This window comes from Solanum tuberosum, unplaced genomic scaffold (assembly GCF_000226075.1).
Source record: "Solanum tuberosum cultivar DM 1-3 516 R44 unplaced genomic scaffold, SolTub_3.0 scf00213, whole genome shotgun sequence".
NCBI lineage: Eukaryota > Viridiplantae > Streptophyta > Magnoliopsida > Solanales > Solanaceae > Solanum > Solanum tuberosum.
This window is the reverse complement of record NW_006239141.1, coordinates 508,198-526,801: the sequence shown is the minus strand read 5'-3', so window position 1 is coordinate 526,801 and position 18,604 is coordinate 508,198. Positions and strand designations below refer to the sequence as shown.

Here is an 18,604-nt window from a genome sequence, read left to right as displayed (position 1 = left end):
TGAATAACTATTTTTCACGATACTTATGATATATTGTTACAAAATATTCTCACATGCCATGAGTTTGACAAAAAAAAAATCAGACACCCATGAGTTGCAACCCAATTTTCTTACTTTAATAACTACAGATTTATAATCACTAACGTTTTTTCCGATTTAGGTGAAAAAAGTGATTGACATTTAAACATACTTGCATAATCGCTATCACCTCTTTTTTGCTTCTTCAACATCTTTGGATTCAGAGAACATGTAAAAAGTATAAAGAAATGAGATTTATTGGAGGGTGATATTTATTCTCAGCAAAAGCATAAATACAGAAAACTATTTAATAAAGTTTCTTCATAATGACCAAAAGGCATCCACATTAAGATGAACTAAGAATAAAAAGATGCCCACTAATGGAACCTATATTAACAATTTTCTTTTATTTTTCAGTTAATGAAAGAGAAGGATTCATTCTCTCTTTTCCACCACTATCCTCTCTTTTACTTTTGTCTCTTTAGTCTTCTCAATTTTATTGTAATTATTTAGGAAGTCCTAGGGAGTGGATGAGTACTTTTACAGAAGAGGAAAAAGTTAAATTATAACTTCTTAATCAATTTGACTGACCAGGAATATTAATTGTCTGGAGAAAAAAAGTTGCAACCTACATTCGCCCGTAACTATAGCAGTGCACCACTGACGTAAGTATCAGGCTTCACATGATGAAGAATATTCCCAGGCATCACAGTTTGGTAGTTTATAATGCACTTGCAGAGTCAAAACCAGATGACTTTAAAGCTAAAAACATTTGTGACTTACTATTACCTTGGTGAACAGCATACTAGCCAGTGAAAGTACTTCAACTTCCATATACTAGTGTCGGCATCAGATTCTCTTCCAACCAGCTTCCATTTTCAGCACTACATTTTCAACAGAAAGTTGGAGACACAGCGAGCAAAAGAGACAGCATTTGCACACAAAAACTGCTGTTTGATATGTGGAAATGGATTGGATTCACAGGAGAAAAAAGACAGCATCTTCAAAAGCAAAGCATATCAATATGGAAAACAAACCATCAAGAAGTGAATATTAACAGAGCACCAATCCAAATGAGGACATCCAAACAGAACACTTCTCAACTTTGTGCTTAACTTCTCGGAAGGAATCTTGTACATGTCCACATTATCTGAATAAGTAAAATGACGGTAGTATCAGTATATTGATCAAGTAACTATTGGTACTGTAGAAAAGCAACATGAAGAGTAGTAAGAAAAAGGTATCTTAAAATGAAACTATTGATGTAGTAACAGTAATTGTGTTGTCTTGGCAAAAACAAATAAAAAAATGAGAATCTTGCAGTCGATCCATCCGCTAAACTCTAGATTTGGTGCAAATTTGGCCATCCTTCAACACCTTCCCGACCAACCCACCATCCTCCCATCCTGTAGATCTGTCTCAACTTTCTGATCAACCAACCACTCCCCTTTTTTTTTTTGAAGAATTAACCTAAATAGCCACCACCAAACCACTTCAATTAAAAATAACCAGCGGATGTATACTATATGTATAATCCATGTATATTTTGAGTGTAGTCGTGTATAACCAGACTACTAGAGTATAATCTACGTATATACACTAGGAAAAGTAAAGAGGAAATCCAGCCAGCTATTTGAGTAAGGGTCCCTTTGTTTCAAGTTCAACCAGTGTTTTGAGAAGCGAGAAGCGGAAAAAAGCGACGAGGGCTCGCTTCACAGAAGCGAGAAGCGAAGCTGCGCGCTTTTTTTAAGAAAGCGATATTTAGTATAAAAAAAAAAAAAAATACTGAATAGAGGTAATATATTCTTTAGATTAAAAGTAAATAGATAGTCAATAATACTCGTAAGTCATAACATATAAAGCAAAAAATCAAAAACATAATTAAATCACAAAAGTAAATAGATAGTCAATAATACACACATCACTGAATCACACAGTCACTGTATAGAAATAAAAAAGAAAAACAAGAGCAGCAAAAGAATTGGAAAAAACAGAGCAGTAATATTAATTGAAAAAAAACCCGGTCAGTAATAGAGATTGAAAAACAGAGCAGCAAACAGAAATTGGAAAAAAAAAATGCAGCAATAAAAATATAGAAAACACCCAGCAGCAACCAAAAAAAAAAAAACAGTCACAGATCAGTCGCAGCAGCCTCACAGAGAAGAAGAGAAGAAGAAGAAAAAGAAGAGAACTAACAGTAGTGGCAGCCTGGCAGCAACCAAAAATAGAAAAAAAAGTCGCAGAACAGTTGCAATAGTGGCAGGAAGAAGAGAAGAAGAAGAGAACTACAGCAGCAGTCGCAACTTCTTAGTCTCACAGCAGTCCAAAAAAGAAATTTGAAGTCGCGAAAGAGGTATATTAAGTCGCATAAGGATTTACAGAAATTTAAAAAAAAAAAAACTTAACAATTTTTAAAAAAAGAAACCCTAATTAGCGCTTTTTTCAAATTAAGCGCGCTTTTTTACGCTTTTGCTTTTTTTGCGCTTCTCGCTTCTACAGTAGAAGCGAGCGCCTTTTCTATGTCGCCTCGCTTCACGAAATAAAAGCGCAGGGGCCTCGCCTCGCCTCGCTTCTCGCTTTAAGCGCGCTTTTTACAACACTGCTGATTCAACCCTTTGCTTATATGCTCCAATATAATCTCTTTTTGATATTATCTTTCGTTCAGTTTAAAGTACGTTACGAAAGAATATGAGCATCCAATTCAAAATGAGGCAATAAGTGAAATAGGACCATTATGAACTCCTTTAAAGTATAAGCTGACATCCTCCACACCTGTGACCAGTTTTGAGGACTAGAAGACAAGGGCGGAGCCAACTTATGGTAAGAGGTTCATCCGAACCCCCTTTGGCGAAAAAGTATACTATTTATACATGGTTAAAATTACTTTTTATATATATATAATAGATGTCGAACCCCCCTTCAACTAGTTCGTCTGTTTATTTCTTCAGATTTTGAACTCCCTTTTAATAAAAATCCTGACTCCGCCTCTGCTTGAAGACTATTTTTTCTGACAGACCCAGATCTTTCAGAAGTTCAGAGTAGCTCAACGGGCTAAAGCGTGGACGTGGAGCATATAGAGAAGACTCAACAAGTTAGGGTGTGCCTGGAAAGAAAAAGTGAGCTCAACAAGTTAAAGAGCGGGAATGATGCAGAAAGGGAAGGACTCAACAGGTATAAAATGGGTTTGGAGCAGAAATAGAAGATTCAACGAGCTAAGAAATATACTTGGACAAAAGATTGTACAAGTACATGTATTAAAATGGTTGGAGTAGAAAGAACAATGTTTCAGATACATTTGACTCCAACATATCGTATCTTTTAGTGAAGATGTCCTTCGGGAACTAATTATTAAATTGTTGGAAAATGTAAGTATATTCTACAAAAGGAATATTAGATTTCTGCTAAGCACATACAAGTTTTCCACAAAAAAAAAAATTCTCCTTAAGGTGGTTACTTTTTGCATTAAGACCACATAATTCTCCAAAGCCCAAAAACAGGATTAGCTTCAACTTAAGTTAATCCAGGATTCTGTCCCTTTATTTGTTCTGAAAATAGCAATTATTCCACGACCTGAGAAATAATACCTTCATGGATCTCATCTTGCCCAAAATTTTCAATGCAATAATTTACTCTTGTGATTGGACATCACAGTTTCTCCGAGTTGATTCCTCTCCCTGCAGCCGTACTTTGAGAATTATCATATTTCATTTCACGAGAGTACTTAATTCAGATCAGTAGTCCATCCAGGCATCCACTGTGATCATGCAACTTCAAGTTACATTTGATGTAAGATTTCACCCATGTCAGAATAATGCGTATTCAAGAAAGTAGCCTTTGAGCAATGGACATTACAAAATCTTTCTATCTATAGATTCTTTTAGAAGCCATGGCCAATAAAATTCATTCGACCTCACATGATTTTAAGTGTCCATTTAAACACCCTAAAACTCTATAGATTTCCTTCCTCTGTGGGTGCTTTGTATCTTTAGCTAAGAACTCATGGACATTATTTCCTATTTGGATTGAGCTACAACCAGGAATTTTTACTATTCCCTGGTCTCTAGTAGCTATACGAAAGTTCAAGGTATCTTGCCACCGCCCAACAGAAGAGCTTAGATTCATTATCAATGTTAAATAACTTGGGTTGTTAGGCTCTTGCTCCAGGATCCTCCTGGTTAAGGATTCTAACAAATCCCCGTTTCTATAAGTTTTACAAGCAGAAAGCAATGTGGCCCAAATGACCACGTTAGGTTCCAAATGCATGCTCTTAATGAAACTCAGTGCTTCTTCAAACTTTCCAGCTCGGCCAAGAAGATCAACCATGCATCCATAATGCTCAATCCGTGGTTTAATGCCAAATTTATTCACCATCTGGTAAAATACCCTTTTCCCTTCTTCCAGCAGCCCTCTATGAGTGCAAGCTGAAAGAACAGCAATAAATACAACATCATCCGGCTCTACTCCTTCCAAGCACATTTTTTCATAGAGTTCTAGGGCGTCTCTGCAATGTCCATTCGCTGCTAATCCTGAAATCATTGTAGTCCAAGTAATTATACATCTTTGGGCCATCCTTAAGAAAACTGCTTTTGCATTTTCCATATCTCCACATTTTGCAAATGTGTCGATTAAAGCATTTCCTAGCGGAACTGATAAGTCAAATTTGTTCTTTCTTATAAAAGAATCAATCCATTTTCCATGCTCATGAGACCCCAAATGTGAACACGCTGAGAGTACACTAATCAAAGTAGTCTGGTTGGGTTTGCAGTTCCCATCAATCAACATATGCTGAAACACTGACAGAGCTTCATCAAACATGTGGTTATTTACATATCCAGCAATCATGGCATTCCATGAAACAACATTTTTTTCTGGTATTCGATCAAACATCTTTCTTGCTGATTGCACATCACCACTTGTGGCATATCCTGACACCATTGCAGTCCAAGAGATTATACTTTTCTCCGGCATCTCATCAAAAATAGCTCTAGCAGTCTCTACGTCACCCAACTTTACATATCCAGAAATCATTGTATTCCAAGAAACATCATTCTTCTCCGGCATACGATTAAAAACAGAACGAGCCATCTCCATGTTCCCAACCTTCAATAGCCCAGCAATAACCGAATTCCACGAAATCAGATTCCTCTCCGGCATAGCCTCAAACAAACAAAGCGCATATTCTTGATTACCATGAATCATATAAGCACCAATCATCGTATTCCATGAAACAACATCTCTATCAGACATTTCATCAAACACCTTACGAGCAGAACCCAAATTCCCACCACATTTAGCATAAAAATCCATAAGGGTATTCTTAGCAAACACACTCGACTCGAAACCCATCTTCGCAATCTGACTATGAACTACTTCTCCAGCTTGTAAAGCATCAAAAGACTCAAAACACCTCAAGAGAAACGTAAATGTGAAACTATTAGGTGTAATATTCGATACCCTCATATGGTTATAAGTATATAATGCATATTTCAATGTCTTACCAATGAAGCATTGAATCAAAGTATTGTAGGAAATAAGAGTTGGATTTTGTAAGTTTTCAAAGACATGAAGTCCATAATCAAGTGAAATGAAGTTTGAGGAAAAAGTTATGAGCTTTGGCACTATAAAGTTGTTATTCATGAGGCCATTGACAATAATCTGAAGATGGGTCTCTTTCAACTGTTTGCTAGTTTTGGATTTCTGTAAAAATTTGAGCAATTTTTGCTCCATTTTTGTGCGAGTTTTGGAAAGTTCAAAGGCTTAATACAGGTAATATAGTTAATAGAGTGCCAACAACAGGGAAGGTGAGTTCTTGGAAATTAAGGAAATTGCTTTTTAGGACCTTACTTTTTAAAGATCTGTATTTAGGACCTCTTATTATTGTTATGCTTAATTTTGAATTATAATTTTTATCTAATCGCACTTATAATATATTTAAATTTTAACTTTCATTAGGCTTTCATTAACATTGACACCTTTTTTCAAATCATTAATTGAACTTCTTGTATTATGTGAATTTTTTGCATTGATAGTCTCTGAAAGGTTTGAAAATTTTATTCGTTTACTTGATAGAAGTATTGTTAAAACATTCCTTCAGAATGACTCAATTGATTTGGAGGGTGACCATCCACCGGGATCAATTCCCATTAATGTCTTCTAAATAGAGTATGTTGCATAGGACTTGCTTAGTGTGGTTTACATCTCATATGTGATTTGCAAGTTATTACGTATGGAGTTTATCCAATGTGCATAGAATACTCACGCGAAGACATGGGCAAAGGCAATCTATTACACAATGGGTGCACACGAAGTGTTCACCATAGACTACTCAAACAAAGGGAGGGCAGAGGAAATCTATTACACAATAAGGGATTTACCTAATGCACATTTCGTACAAAACAACTAATTGATTATGTCTTGATTCCAAATTAGTAGAATTAATCATAATATGTAATCCATATCTTTGTCACTCTATTTAGGTAATTTCATAGAGTAATTTGAAATACATAAGGACCATAAATATAGTTATCAGAAAATGTAAGGACTAAAACACAAAAGAGACATATTTTGCGAGTCAGTTAATGGCAGTGAAAGCAAGAAACTTTGTCCTTGCTTCTGAAGAACTCAGAAATGATCACAAACCCATTAAAGAATTGGTCTTACAGTATAAAGAACTGCATATCTCAAGGAAAATTCAAAGAAGCCCTTTTAACATATAAACATAATCGTATCAATGGAAGTTTTATAATGGGTGTTGTTCCTTTGGTGCTAAAGGCATGTGCTTCACTTTCAATGCTTAGCCTTGGCAAAGCCTTACATGCTGAATCTGTGAAATCAGGATTTGATTGTAATGTAATGGTGGGGACTGCGTTATTGGATATGTATGGTAAATGTGGTGAAATTCGGAGTGCCCGGAAAGTGTTTGATTATATGCCTGAAAGAAATGTGATTACATGGAATGCTATGATAGGAGGATGTATAAAGAATGGTGATATAAAGACTGCTTTTTTATTGTTTGAGAATATGTCTGAGAAGACAATTGTGACTTGGAATGAAATGATTGATGGGTATGCGAGGAATGGAGATATGGTGATGGCTAGGAGTTTTTTTGACCGGGTACCAGATGAGTTGAGGAATGTTGTTACATGGAGTGTGATGGTTGATGGGTATACTAGTAATGGGGATATGGATGCTGCAAGGGAATTGTTTGAGATTATGCCAACAAGGAATTTTTATGTCTGGTCGTCGATGGTTTCTGGTTATTTTAAGAAGGGTGATGTTAAGAGTGCCGAGGCCATATTTGATAGGATGAGTATGAAGAACTTGGTGAATTGGAATTCATTGATATGTGGTTATACACAAAATGGGTTGTGTGAAGAAGCCTTGGAAGCATTTACAAAAATGCAAGATGAGGGTCTTGAACCAGATGAGGTTACTGTAGTTAGTGTTTTATCGGCTTGTGCCCAGTTGGCTTTACTGGATGTTGGCAAGGATATACATGAAATGATAATTCGGAAAGGGATTGAATTGAATGAATATGTTCTTAATGGGTTGGTTGACATGTATGCAAAATGTGGGGATTTAAGTAACGCCAGATTGATTTTTGAAGGAATGTTGGTTAAGAATGATGCTGCTTGGAACTCACTAATATCTGGTTTTGCTAACCATGGCCACTGTGTGGAGGCAATTAATTTTTTTGAGAGAATGGCTAGTTCAGGAGTGAAACCTAATGATATAACATTTCTCTCAGTGCTATCGGCTTGTGCCCATGGTGGATTTGTGGAGGAAGGTTTAGAGATCTTCTCCAGGATGGAGAAATATGCATTGACAGCGAGCATCAAGCATTATGGTTGTCTTGTAGACCTTTTGGGAAGGGCTGGAAGATTAGAGGAGGCTTGTGACTTGATAAAAGGGATGCCTGTCACACCAAATGACACAGTTTTAGGGGCTCTGCTTGGAGCATGTCGGGTTCACTCGGACACAGATGTGGTGGAAAATGTGCTGAAAGAGGTCAGAAAATTGAACTACATTAGTGATTCCGGTGATGATGCACATTATGTGATTTTTTCAAATATATATGCTGCTGCTGAAAGGTGGGAGAAAGCTGAAAGGATGAGGTTTGCCTTGTCAAATAAAGGGTCTCAGAAGACACCAGGGTGTAGCGTGGTCATGCTCGATGGACCAGAGACTAGTTTTATGCAAGTATTGACAGCATAAACTTCTAAAACATGATACTAAAACAATGTTGAGGTGATTGTACTGACAATCAAACAGAGCTATCAATGCCTGATGTCGCGATCAATCCAGAAGAGGTGCCTTCTGAAGACTTGTAATATTGGTAACGTAAACAGTTTACAATAATCATAGGTAGCTAAAATTTGTTACAAAACTCATTCTAGAGGAAATTCTCCTCTCACATACTTAACTGTATATACTACTAGAGGTGATGTGGCATTCTTATAAATAATTGTGATTATAGTGACCGACTCTTCTTCCTTGTGCATTCCACCTCTGCTAAGGTGCTATCACGCATGGGGTAGATGTGTAAATTACACAACCCTGAAAGACTCAGCGATCTTTCTCAAATCTTTGTAATACCTTTTCCATTGAAGACCTGTGAAATCACAGCGAGTTGTAGGATTTGAACAATTTATAATAGCAGATATTCTGAAGATAGAAAGTGTTGATTTGGTTCTTACCATTTCCAGTAACATTGAACAAGTATAGGCGATTTCCAGCAGCTGTTGCTGTGATCATTACATGTGGTGGCTCTAATTCAAACTGGTAATATGTTCTTCCCTCATGCTCTGCTACTTCAGATCTTAAGACTTTACCTTCAACATTCTCTCCAATGACTTCAGGCCCAAATGCGCTAATCACTTTATCTGGAGGTCCAATTTGTTCTATGGTAGCTTCTTCACCAATTTCTACATTATATTTTGAGTAGAATACCACCAAGATTGAATCCATTAGAGACAAATTGAGTTGATTATATTTATTTGTTAGTATGTTTTACATGTTCATCCATATGTTCATCTAAGATCATTTTTTGTTTTAGTTCTTAGCGTCATTACTAGAATAGAAGGAAGAAAAAACATGAGATGCTCACCATCTGAAAATCTTTTTACAGGAGCAACAATTACAATGACTCTCCCTTCTTTGGGATTTGCGAATCTCAAGTCGATCTCTGTACCACCTAGATCAGCAATTGACACAGGGACCTGTTCAACAGGTGAAAACATCAAAAGTGGACCTGATTAAGGTATGTCCAATCATGCAAAGTTGATTAATATCAAGCTTAAAGGTAATTTCTCTAACATTGTCTACTGAAATATGTACAGTTGTGAATAAATGGATTCCTACCTCTTCCCATTTATCAGGCACGGAAAAAGTATAAGGAATCATAGGACTCCATCCAACACCATGTCCACCTGACTTGTCATCCGGTCTTCGGTATGTCCTCCAACCTGCCTGAGCAATTTTGTCCTTGTTAAGATGAACGTTTACTTGGAAAATGAAAAAGTACAAACGAAAAAGACACTAAGAATTCCAATAATGTAAGGAAGTATTGCTGGATTTATGTGTTTTTGATAAGATTACACGTTGAACAAGTGTTCTTTCATTATGTGGATGTAGTCTGTGTCAACATGCATTTTCCAGCTTAGAGACAATCTTTTGTTGCAATCCAAAGCTATGAACAATACCAATTGACTTAGTAAGAAGAGTCTACTAATTGTCCAAGTTTTTCAACATCACTCATGAAAATATCGATAAGCTTATTGCAGTGTTATATATGAGACTAACCTTCCTCATCTGGTTCAGACAGTCCAGGAACTCTCCCTGCTAGGAGACCTTGTTTAATTACAGCAGATCCCTCTCCAGGAAAAAGCAGTACTGATGAAATCAAAGAAGCACCAGATATAATAGCTGATCTCCTATTCAATGAGCCTGCAGATATCTCACAATCCCGGTTCATACGAGCATCTTCTTTAGAACAAGCAGCAGCTTTAATTCTTGGACACCCTTTTTCTGGAACACCACGCGGAACCACATGGTGAGAGGGATTCATCTGTCTGCACAGATTTTTCCAAGAAAGGCAGCTACTGCTGTATACAAATGTCCCCATTTCCTCCCAACCGAGAAAGAAATGTGGTTTGTGACCAAAAAAAACTATGCAATATGGGGACCTTCAGTTATCAGATTAAAGCCTCTTTGATTATGTTGTTGGGTTGTCCTTTAAACTTATAATATGAATTCTTCCTCCTAAACTGAAAAGAGCTTTTGATTGGGTTTACACCTTGCAAAAGCTGAGGTCCACAGAGTTTGGAATGTCTTGAGATTTTTTGTGGTTGTGGTGGCACTGATTTAAAGATTTGGTTTTTGCTTCATCGAATAAAGTTCTTGAAAGTTCTGGCTTTACATGTTATCACTTATTCACTTGTCACTTGCGGCTCACCAATAAAAACCATATTTTTGTGGTTATTACAATTCTGCAAATTTTGGTGAAAAATGTCGTATTTTGGAAACCGCATCTTATCAAATTATGAGATTTATTTAAATATAGTCATAGGTATCAATATAAATAGATGACTTAACAGTACCAAATAATTAAGACAAGTTTTTATATTTTGTGAAGGAAACCAAAAGTAACACTGAATAGAATCGAATAAATTTATATATATTAAACAACATATCTAATGAAATCTCACAAATGGGGTCTACAGAGGTTAGTGTACGCAAGCCAATTCCAAGTATAAAGAAGAAAATAATGAAGAAACTATAAAAACTAATAAAAGAAGCCAAAATAGTGCAGTGGACGAAACACAATAATCATATGAAGATACATATCAAAAACTAGTAAACAGAGGAGCTTAACATTATAGTCTTCAGAATAGCCTAAGGAACCACAATTCCTTTGACAAATGACAACCTATACATCAGGAGAAAACACGAAAAAAAGAATGTGCAAATTTCTTTTATCAGGGTGAACAAATAATAAGAATAGTTAGTGAGATTTTCTTTATAGCTCTGGAACAATTACAGATGCGACTATAACAAAAGCACAATTGATCTACAAGTCGTGAAAAACGTGTTCAAGGCAGAGGCATGGGTGGTTTCCACTTGCTGAATTCCACCAAATTTCTGTTGACTATAGTTCTATTATGGAGCCAGAAAGTTTCTGATGACTGGTGGAATTGCCTTACTTTTCTCTGCAGTTCCCACATAATTGCATTAAATGCAGAGCAGGAATCAGACTCGGGTGTATAAGCGAACAAGCACCTGATCTTTTGACCCCTAGCTATCATTTCATCGATGTCTTTATCTGAGAATGAAAGAAAGTTGTGTCATGAATCTATTTGCTACTAACTTTAACGCAAGACGCAAGAACAATAATAGGCAGTGTGCTGACCTGGTATTGATTCTAGGTAGTCCAATAGTTCAGTTCCTATATGAGTGGATGGCCATTTGATTGATATCTGAGAATAGTCTATCACATTCTGAAATGGTAATTCTGCTTGGTCCGATAGGATTACTGGAACACATTCCTGTTTAACACAACAATAACATAAAGCAGCTTAGGAAAGTGCAATTTGACAAAATTTAGTCATACACACAAGATATGAGAGACTAACCACAAAGAAGGACTCATAAAAGCGAAGCGTCCATGATGATTCACCACGTGGAGCCAGGCAGAACTTGGCATTGCGGAGATGTTCAAAATATTCCTTCCTTCCTAGCTTGTCAGGACCACTGAATTTCAATTCTGGACATTCCAACTGTTGATAGAATCAAAAAGACCATCTTTTGGACAAAAAAGACATTATATGGAACTCAGCTGGAAGCAAATATAATCAGTGGTTTTGGAGAACTAAAGGATTCTCACACATGCAGATAAACTGAGAAATCCATGTACCTGGTAATGAATCGACAGAATACTGCTTGACAACTTAGCGACGCTTATGTTATCAACATATAGGACAAAGGTTGTTATCACTAACCTAAGGCAGTAGCAGTGGAAGATGAAATTTGACACAGATTTGAGAAAAATAGGAGGGTTCAGGATTTTTGTGAATGATTATATCTTTTGGGAGGTACAGAAAATCTTCCCATTGGAGAAAACTACTTCAGAGATATTCACCATACAATTAATTCAACAACCCATTTCAACTGAAGATACACTGGTGAGATGTATTGGCTGGGACCAGTTAAGGGAGATGTGAGAAACTGGAAGAACTTAAACAGGACATCACATACAGTAAAATGATGATTCTTATACTAGACATTGCATAAAACACTTTTTGCCAGTGAAGCCATCATTCTCAACCAAGATGTGAAGCTACATGCATCAATGGAGACGAGAAGAAGCTTACCTTGTCTGGGTACTGCTTCGAGAGTTCTATCAACCGAAGGCGACCCACCTTTCCTTGTGCTCGACCTAAATAGTTCGCTAAATGTTTCCTCTTTGACAAAGGCAAAGGCTCAACTATCCTAGAGCCATGAGTAGTCATCCCATCATCAATGTTTCCAGGTATGATAATATCTTTCCATGTATTAAAGGCGCTAGTATCTCTTTTATCTGTGCGATCCCCCTGCATTAGATGCAATGATATTCCTCAACATGGAAGACTGAATGAGAATTAACTTATTGAAGATAACAGGCATGATCGATGCAAGCATGTTAAGACAACAAACATAGAGAATAACTTGATGAACCTGCTAATAGCATCATATCTCTAGACAGAAAGATTATAAAATATTTTCTTTAGGCAGGTTCTGTGCATGATATATTAAATTGTCACGATGAACCAACCATGGAAACAACATACAGACAGTGAGAGCGAGTTGAGATTCCATGAGAGACAGAAAGAAAATTGATCACTGCATAGTGAATGACAGCACAGCAATCCATGAGACATTTTCTACGACTGCATATGAGGGGTAAGGACTATAGACTAACAGTTTGTAAGACCTTACCTCAGGGGTAAGTATTATAGACCGATTCAAGTATGTCACCCACGATTTAAATAAATGAGCTCCAGCACCACTGCAGTTCAGCAAAAGTAACACGTATTAGAAAAAGTGTAATTCTTTCAATTGAAAATGCTACCAAGAGAAATTTAGTTGCATGTCTATTTGCAACAGCATTTAGCACAGGTAACAATGGATGATCAATATTTTATCTGATTACAATATTGAAGTTGTGCTTCACATCTACATCCCAGTTCATAAGGTAGTTATTCCTGCCTTATTCAAATGGCAGTTATGACAAATGCAGCACAACTACCATTAGGCGATATTTTTATCGGATTGCAACTTTGAGGTTGTGGCTTTATATCTACATCTAAGCCCATGCAGAACTTAGCTATGCCTGTCATATTCATTTGCCAGCTCTTACAAATTCCATACGTCATTGGGTCATCTTTCCTATCCATGAGTTTAAAATATCTCCATATGACAACTTATACCTTGGGAAGACAAATATGTGGTTGCGGCCACCGGATAACCTGAAATATGGCATTTGACTTAGGACCTGCAAGCAAAAGGTTTCGAGAGAGAGAAGACCATACATAAGGAAAACGTATATGAGAGGAAATGGATACAGTGACATTTCAATTGAAGCTCTAAAGCCAAGCAAAATATCTCAATTATTCAACTATAGCAATAAATAGAACTTAGAAAGTTTTTTGACAGCTCAAATGTAATTTTAAGGTCCTGAATTTTACTACCTTCACATAGGTCTGATTAATCTCTTTGTCATTCAGTCCGCCCATCACTCGAACACACTTAGGATAAGCAGGCACAAAGAAAAGGTCCGCCTCTTCTTTCTTTCTGGTCCGGAACCTTGACTGCAAAAGCATCCTATGTATCTTAACCTACAGGCACGTCAAAAGAACAAGATATAGAAGCATTAAATAGTTAAATTCAAAACTATAACAAGAAGCCTAAAAAGGGAATGCCGGTGCACTAAGTTCCCGCTATGCGCGGGGTCCGGGGAAGGGCCAGACTACAAGGGTCTATAACAAGAAGCCTAGGAGTGAAAATTTTCATGCTATTATTGGGTGGAAACAATGTAATACTTGCAGGCTTTTACTTATGTTTCCCTCAAGAAAAAGGAGCCAAAATAAAAATACTCAGATTTATCCATGGTTTGAAGAAAAAGTGGAGAGTAAATTCTAGCAGTACCTTGCATAGACGGAGAAATTTATTGATACGATGAGTCATCTTTGTCACTAGAACTTTTGAAGTTAAGGAAATGAAATAAAGAAAAATAAATAAAAATAAGAAAATATTGAAACCTCTTTATTGATTTCCAAATAAAGATAGAGAGCTAGTCTTCTTGAGTGATTCCCAGACATATTCAACTTAGTGGTGCATCAACATAAGACCAACTTAGTGGTGCATCAACCTCAGACGTCTCTTAAGCAAATGAAGAAAACAGATATGCTCCCTTAAGATCCTTTTCTATTTTCTCCTTTTTCAGTCTCCCTTACTTTGCAACAAAGACTTAAAATTCGAAAAGAAGAGAGTTACAAATTATACAACCACCTCACACCACTTTGACTCTTGATATTAACCCTCATTGTTAGACATGGAAAAAGTAATGTTTGACAACAATTGGACTTTGATATGTTTGATAATGTAATAACTGAACTTCGATATGCAGGCAACATGCAGGCTCTTCATTCCAACTCATGTACAACTTATGATAAATTCTCTTGCACCCAAGGCACTAGTCTTATCAGTGATCTGACTTCAGACTGAAAGTTATTTCACGCTACCTAGTTTTGCTACTAGCTCTCGATAACCACATCTACATTGTTACAACTAATTTTAAATCACGCCCTCAAAATCATAACTACTCTAAAGCATCTTCATCCAAGATAGCTAATACATGATTAAAACAAAATGATAACTTCCTTGATGATTCGCCATTTTCTCACTAATATGTGGATGTTAGCGAGCTCAATATGCTAGAAGTTGCAAAAAATCAATGGGTGGAGCTGATATTGATCTGGTCTACCAACACAAATTCAACGAAGTTCTTGAAAACCAAAATCGCAACCATATAATGATTAACTTCTACTACATTACACTAAAATACTTGATTATCCTAAAAAAATCTAACATTTCCCAAATCCAATCTGATAGGCAGAACAATATTCAAGCTAATATTTATTTATATGAGCAAAAACTAACAGCAATTCGCCAATTCCTGTCAATTTAACTTGAACAAGTTTCTCATATACGGGAAAATTTGGGAAATTACCTGAGTACCCCATTGTCCTTTAACGCAAGAATCAGGCGAAATCTTCCCATCACGGCCATACAACAAGTGTTTTAACCCATCAATTTCATTCTCATCATACACATAAATCTTCAGGGAAAGATGGGTCCCATACCCACGTTGTGGCCAAAAGATGGACCCACCGGAATCGGAGAACCGTACGACGTCGTTCTTGGATCTGTATTGTCCAGAAGTAGGGGTTGAGAAGGAAGAGGAATTGAGTGACTGGTCGAAGATTCTGGTGACGAAGAAAGTGATGATGACGAGAGCTAGAGCGCCGATCTGGTGGGTGCGAGTGCATGGGGTTACAGTCTGGTGTGAAGCGAAAGGTCTGGTCTTGCTGCTGTGTATGCTTGCCATTGTTGTTGTTGCTGCTGAGCAGAACAGAGCAGTGAGGTGAGTGTTAAGTGTAAACCCAATGAAGAAGAAGATGGAAATGGAAATTGATAGTGCATTTTATATTACTTTTAGTAGTTTTAAATAATTATATAAAATAATTATTATTAAATTAAAGTTTTAAAATATCAATAACTATGATTAATTAGAATATTATATATATATAAAAATTAGTTTTTCTTCAAAATTATAACGACCGGGTTCCGTCGTTATAGAAAAGCCAACGGAAAAAAAATTTGGGTCGAAAAAACTTTTTCATAGTATTTGGATTTTCCCAACCTTGTCCAGATTTGGATGAAATTGGAGTCTTTAAGGTGTAGGGAAATCTGGTAACAATCGAGTGGTTTATTTATAATTCTGGTTACATGAGTGGCTAGATAAGTCGTTAAGGAATTCGTACGACTTTACAGAATTGAATTCGGGCGAGTAGAACTCCCGAAATCGATCTTAGCGTAAAGGGTATTTTCTGAGAGTCTTGGGTTAGAGGTGTGTTGTGAAATGGGAATTTTGGAATTATTAAAATAGCTCACTGTTTCGTACAAGCCGCTATAGCACTGGATTTTGTCGCTCTGGCAGGCCAGACGCTACTTAAAGTCGTAAATAAACCCCTAAACGACTTTATTCTGCATTTTTTTATTTTTAGAGCTAAGGAACGAACCCCAGACGACTCCTAACAGTTTTCCATCATTCTTGAGGCTAAAGGTAAGTTTTTCACTCCCCGAATCCATTTTTCGATCCGTAGAACGTACTAGAATGGGTAATTATCGAGTGGGGGAGGGGTTTTGATCTAGATTTTATGATGGAAACAACCCTATTTTGGATACTTCGGATCATGGGTATGATCTAGGGCTGTTGGAATTGTTAGTAATCCGGGTAATTAGTGATTGTTTATTGATTTCCCCGGTATTATATTGATTGTTTGTAGACCAAGACAAACGGAACGAATTCGGAAAGGGAAGGATCAAGTTTCTTAGGGTTTCAAGCTTGTTTCGAGGTATGTGATGGTTGTGATTTTTATGATTGTGTGATGTATGTTTGTTCTTGCTTCATTATGATATATGTATGTATATGAATGTTGCATTATTGATCACACTTGTTGTGAATGAGAGAGATGAATGATGGTTGCCATAAAATCATGACTTAATTGTATGATCTTGAGGATATACTTGTGATTGTGGTGTGTTAAATGGATCGGTTGCCACGTTTTGGCATAATTATGGGATTGATTGCCAAGTTCCGACATAATCATTGGATCGGGTACCACGTTTCGATATGCTAACTGTTTGGATTTGGGTTCCATGAGAGAATCAATGATTTGATATAATTGTGCATCTTGAGAAATGTGAAGTTGTTCGTTGTTAGTAAATGTTGATAATATTGTATATGTTCGTTATATGCATGTGATTATATTGTTGTGATGACTTATGTATGTTGCACTTAGTGGGATAGTCGTGTGATCCTACCAGAGTACCAGGTGTACACTGTGGTTGTGTACTGATAATGCACTTGCTCTTATTTTTGTTGAGTACAGGGCATCTTCAAGCGGCTACTGACAGACCTCGCTTAGGAGATCAGTGATCGTCGTTCGAATTCAAAGGTGAGCCAATTCTTTCGGGCTGCCATCCTCTCGTCTATGTCCACATTTCGGACTTAGACAGTTTTATTAGTTATTAGTACATTAGTTGGGGTTGTATCCCTTCTTGTTTAGACATGGTTCATTGTTAAATGTTTTGGTACATTGACTTTCAAGTTCTAGGCATTACTTCCGCATTGTTAGTTTATTATTGTTAGAGTTTATGGGAACTTTATTTCTTTCCTTAGTATTTAACTTGTTTCGTATGCTTAAATGCTTAGTTTTTGGTTTAGTTGCTTGGTTTGGGTTGTAGTAGTGGTTCTCCCACCAGAGAGTTAGTGTGGGTGCCAATCACGACGGTCTTGGTCGTGAAAAAGTTGGTATCAGAGCCTAGGTTCGTGGATCTCGATGTACCAAAACGAGTCTAGTAGAGTCTTGCAGAATGATACGGGGACGCCTTTACTTTTCTTCGAGAGGCTATAGGACTTTAGGAAATCTTTATGTTTTCTTTTGTCTCCTTTCGTGCTATGACTTGATTCCAAATGGTATGTGGCGATTCAAATTGGTATCTAACCTCCTTCACTCTTCTGTCTGCAAATGGTTAATACTAGATAGAACGGCGTCAGGCCCGTAGCTCCCGTCAATGCTCCAGCTGAGGAATCTGCAGCCAGAGGTCGCGGTCGAGGCAGGGGTAGATGAAGATCTAGAAGTAGAGGCCGTGGAAGAGTAGCGCCTGCTGGGAATGGAGCTCCTGTTGAGAATGCTCATGTGAATGAGAACCCTCATGTGCATCATGAAGAGATTGAAGAGGAGAATGTTGTTATTGAGAATGTTAAAGATGTAGGACAAGAGAAAGATGTTGTAACGACTCGGAAAATGATAGAGTGAAACTAGAGCCTCATATATGAGTTTAGAGTCGAGAACTTAATGAAATGATGAGAAATGGCTTTTGAAGTGTAATTTAAAGAGATTTGAGGTCAAACGTCAAGAAATGATCGTGACATCTTGAAACTTGTTTAGCTACTTATAAAAAGATTCGTTTCGTTTTTCGAAAATCCGACTTCATATTCTTGTTTAGGGGGTCAAATTGAGTGGGAAATGGGTCTAACCCAAATTTTAGAGCAACCGTATCAAAATCCGAAATTTCCAAGTGAAGCCTTTTCGAGGGTCTACTTTGGAGGGTCATATATCCTAGAAAACAAATTATTTGGGTGGCCAATAATATATCCATGGAAAGCCCTTTGAGTTAGCTACCTAACGCACTTCGTTTCACCTCATTCGGAGTTCGGACGAAGAAGTTATGCCCATTTTCGTAAAACCTGTCCGGCAGAAAA

General features: G+C 37.0%; 4 protein-coding genes and 1 long non-coding RNA gene across 9 annotated transcripts; 2 read left to right on the top strand and 3 right to left on the bottom strand.

Moving 5' to 3' along the window:
• Nucleotides 1-824: 824 nt before the first annotated feature.
• Nucleotides 825-5,757, bottom strand: LOC102586635 (pentatricopeptide repeat-containing protein At2g29760, chloroplastic-like). 4 transcript variants are annotated; one of them, XM_015312777.1, is made up of 3 exons: nt 3,603-5,757; nt 1,056-1,168; nt 825-968 (listed from the first exon to the last, which is right to left on the bottom strand). In XM_015312777.1, the coding sequence occupies exon 1, from the start codon at nt 5,743-5,745 to the stop codon at nt 3,919-3,921; it is 1,827 nt and encodes a 608-aa protein (XP_015168263.1). In that variant the 5' UTR covers nt 5,746-5,757; the 3' UTR covers nt 825-968; nt 1,056-1,168; nt 3,603-3,918. The 4 variants fall into 4 exon arrangements, with proteins under 4 accessions (XP_015168263.1, XP_015168264.1, XP_015168262.1 ...); XM_015312778.1 differs by having other exon boundaries at nt 825-965; XM_015312776.1 differs by having other exon boundaries at nt 825-902.
• Nucleotides 5,758-6,540: 783 nt separating this feature from the next.
• On the top strand, nt 6,541-8,255 carry LOC107062287 (pentatricopeptide repeat-containing protein At3g21470). The gene has a single exon (XM_015312775.1). It carries the CDS (start codon nt 6,646-6,648, stop codon nt 8,230-8,232), a length of 1,587 nt encoding a protein of 528 aa, XP_015168261.1. The 5' UTR covers nt 6,541-6,645; the 3' UTR covers nt 8,233-8,255.
• A 52-nt stretch (nt 8,256-8,307) lies between these two features.
• LOC102599300 (psbP domain-containing protein 4, chloroplastic) lies at nt 8,308-10,458 on the bottom strand. The gene is made up of 5 exons (XM_006356240.2): nt 9,820-10,458; nt 9,379-9,482; nt 9,125-9,236; nt 8,715-8,942; nt 8,308-8,629 (listed from the first exon to the last, which is right to left on the bottom strand). Exons 1-5 carry the CDS (start codon nt 10,139-10,141, stop codon nt 8,565-8,567), a joined length of 831 nt encoding a protein of 276 aa, XP_006356302.1. The 5' UTR covers nt 10,142-10,458; the 3' UTR covers nt 8,308-8,564.
• LOC107062288 (uncharacterized) lies at nt 8,714-9,928 on the top strand. Of its 2 annotated transcripts, XR_001474543.1 has the most exons (5): nt 8,714-8,799; nt 9,146-9,277; nt 9,357-9,468; nt 9,652-9,730; nt 9,838-9,928. It is a non-coding gene; the product is annotated as an uncharacterized lncRNA (long non-coding RNA). The 2 variants fall into 2 exon arrangements; XR_001474542.1 differs by lacking the exons at nt 8,714-8,799; nt 9,652-9,730 and adding an exon at nt 8,931-8,999 and having other exon boundaries at nt 9,838-9,927.
• Nucleotides 10,459-10,834: 376 nt separating the features above from the next.
• LOC102598977 (probable arabinosyltransferase ARAD1) lies at nt 10,835-15,722 on the bottom strand. Its single transcript, XM_006356239.2, has 8 exons — nt 15,284-15,722; nt 13,743-13,889; nt 13,482-13,546; nt 12,991-13,060; nt 12,387-12,605; nt 11,649-11,792; nt 11,426-11,561; nt 10,835-11,338 (listed from the first exon to the last, which is right to left on the bottom strand). The coding sequence occupies exons 1-8, from the start codon at nt 15,659-15,661 to the stop codon at nt 11,109-11,111; spliced, it is 1,389 nt and encodes a 462-aa protein (XP_006356301.1). The 5' UTR covers nt 15,662-15,722; the 3' UTR covers nt 10,835-11,108.
• Nucleotides 15,723-18,604: the final 2,882 nt, after the last annotated feature.

Excerpts from the sequence above, each read along its gene's own strand:
- LOC102586635 (XM_006356283.2), bottom strand. The coding sequence starts at position 5,745 with ATGGAGCAAAAATTGCTCAAATTTTTACAGAAATCCAAAACTAGCAAA.
- LOC107062287 (XM_015312775.1), top strand. The coding sequence starts at position 6,646 with ATGATCACAAACCCATTAAAGAATTGGTCTTACAGTATAAAGAACTGC.
- LOC102599300 (XM_006356240.2), bottom strand. The coding sequence starts at position 10,141 with ATGGGGACATTTGTATACAGCAGTAGCTGCCTTTCTTGGAAAAATCTG. Across the intron at positions 9,237-9,378 it reads TGCCTGATAAATGGGAAGAG|GTCCCTGTGTCAATTGCTGA; the intron begins GTAGGAATCCAT and ends CCTGTTGAACAG. Across the intron at positions 8,630-8,714 it reads GTTCAATGTTACTGGAAATG|GTCTTCAATGGAAAAGGTAT; the intron begins GTAAGAACCAAA and ends GTGATTTCACAG.
- LOC102598977 (XM_006356239.2), bottom strand. The coding sequence starts at position 15,661 with ATGGCAAGCATACACAGCAGCAAGACCAGACCTTTCGCTTCACACCAG. Across the intron at positions 13,061-13,481 it reads CACATATTTGTCTTCCCAAG|TGGTGCTGGAGCTCATTTAT; the intron begins GTATAAGTTGTC and ends GCTGAACTGCAG. Across the intron at positions 11,793-12,386 it reads CGAAGCAGTACCCAGACAAG|TTGGAATGTCCAGAATTGAA; the intron begins GTAAGCTTCTTC and ends TTCTATCAACAG.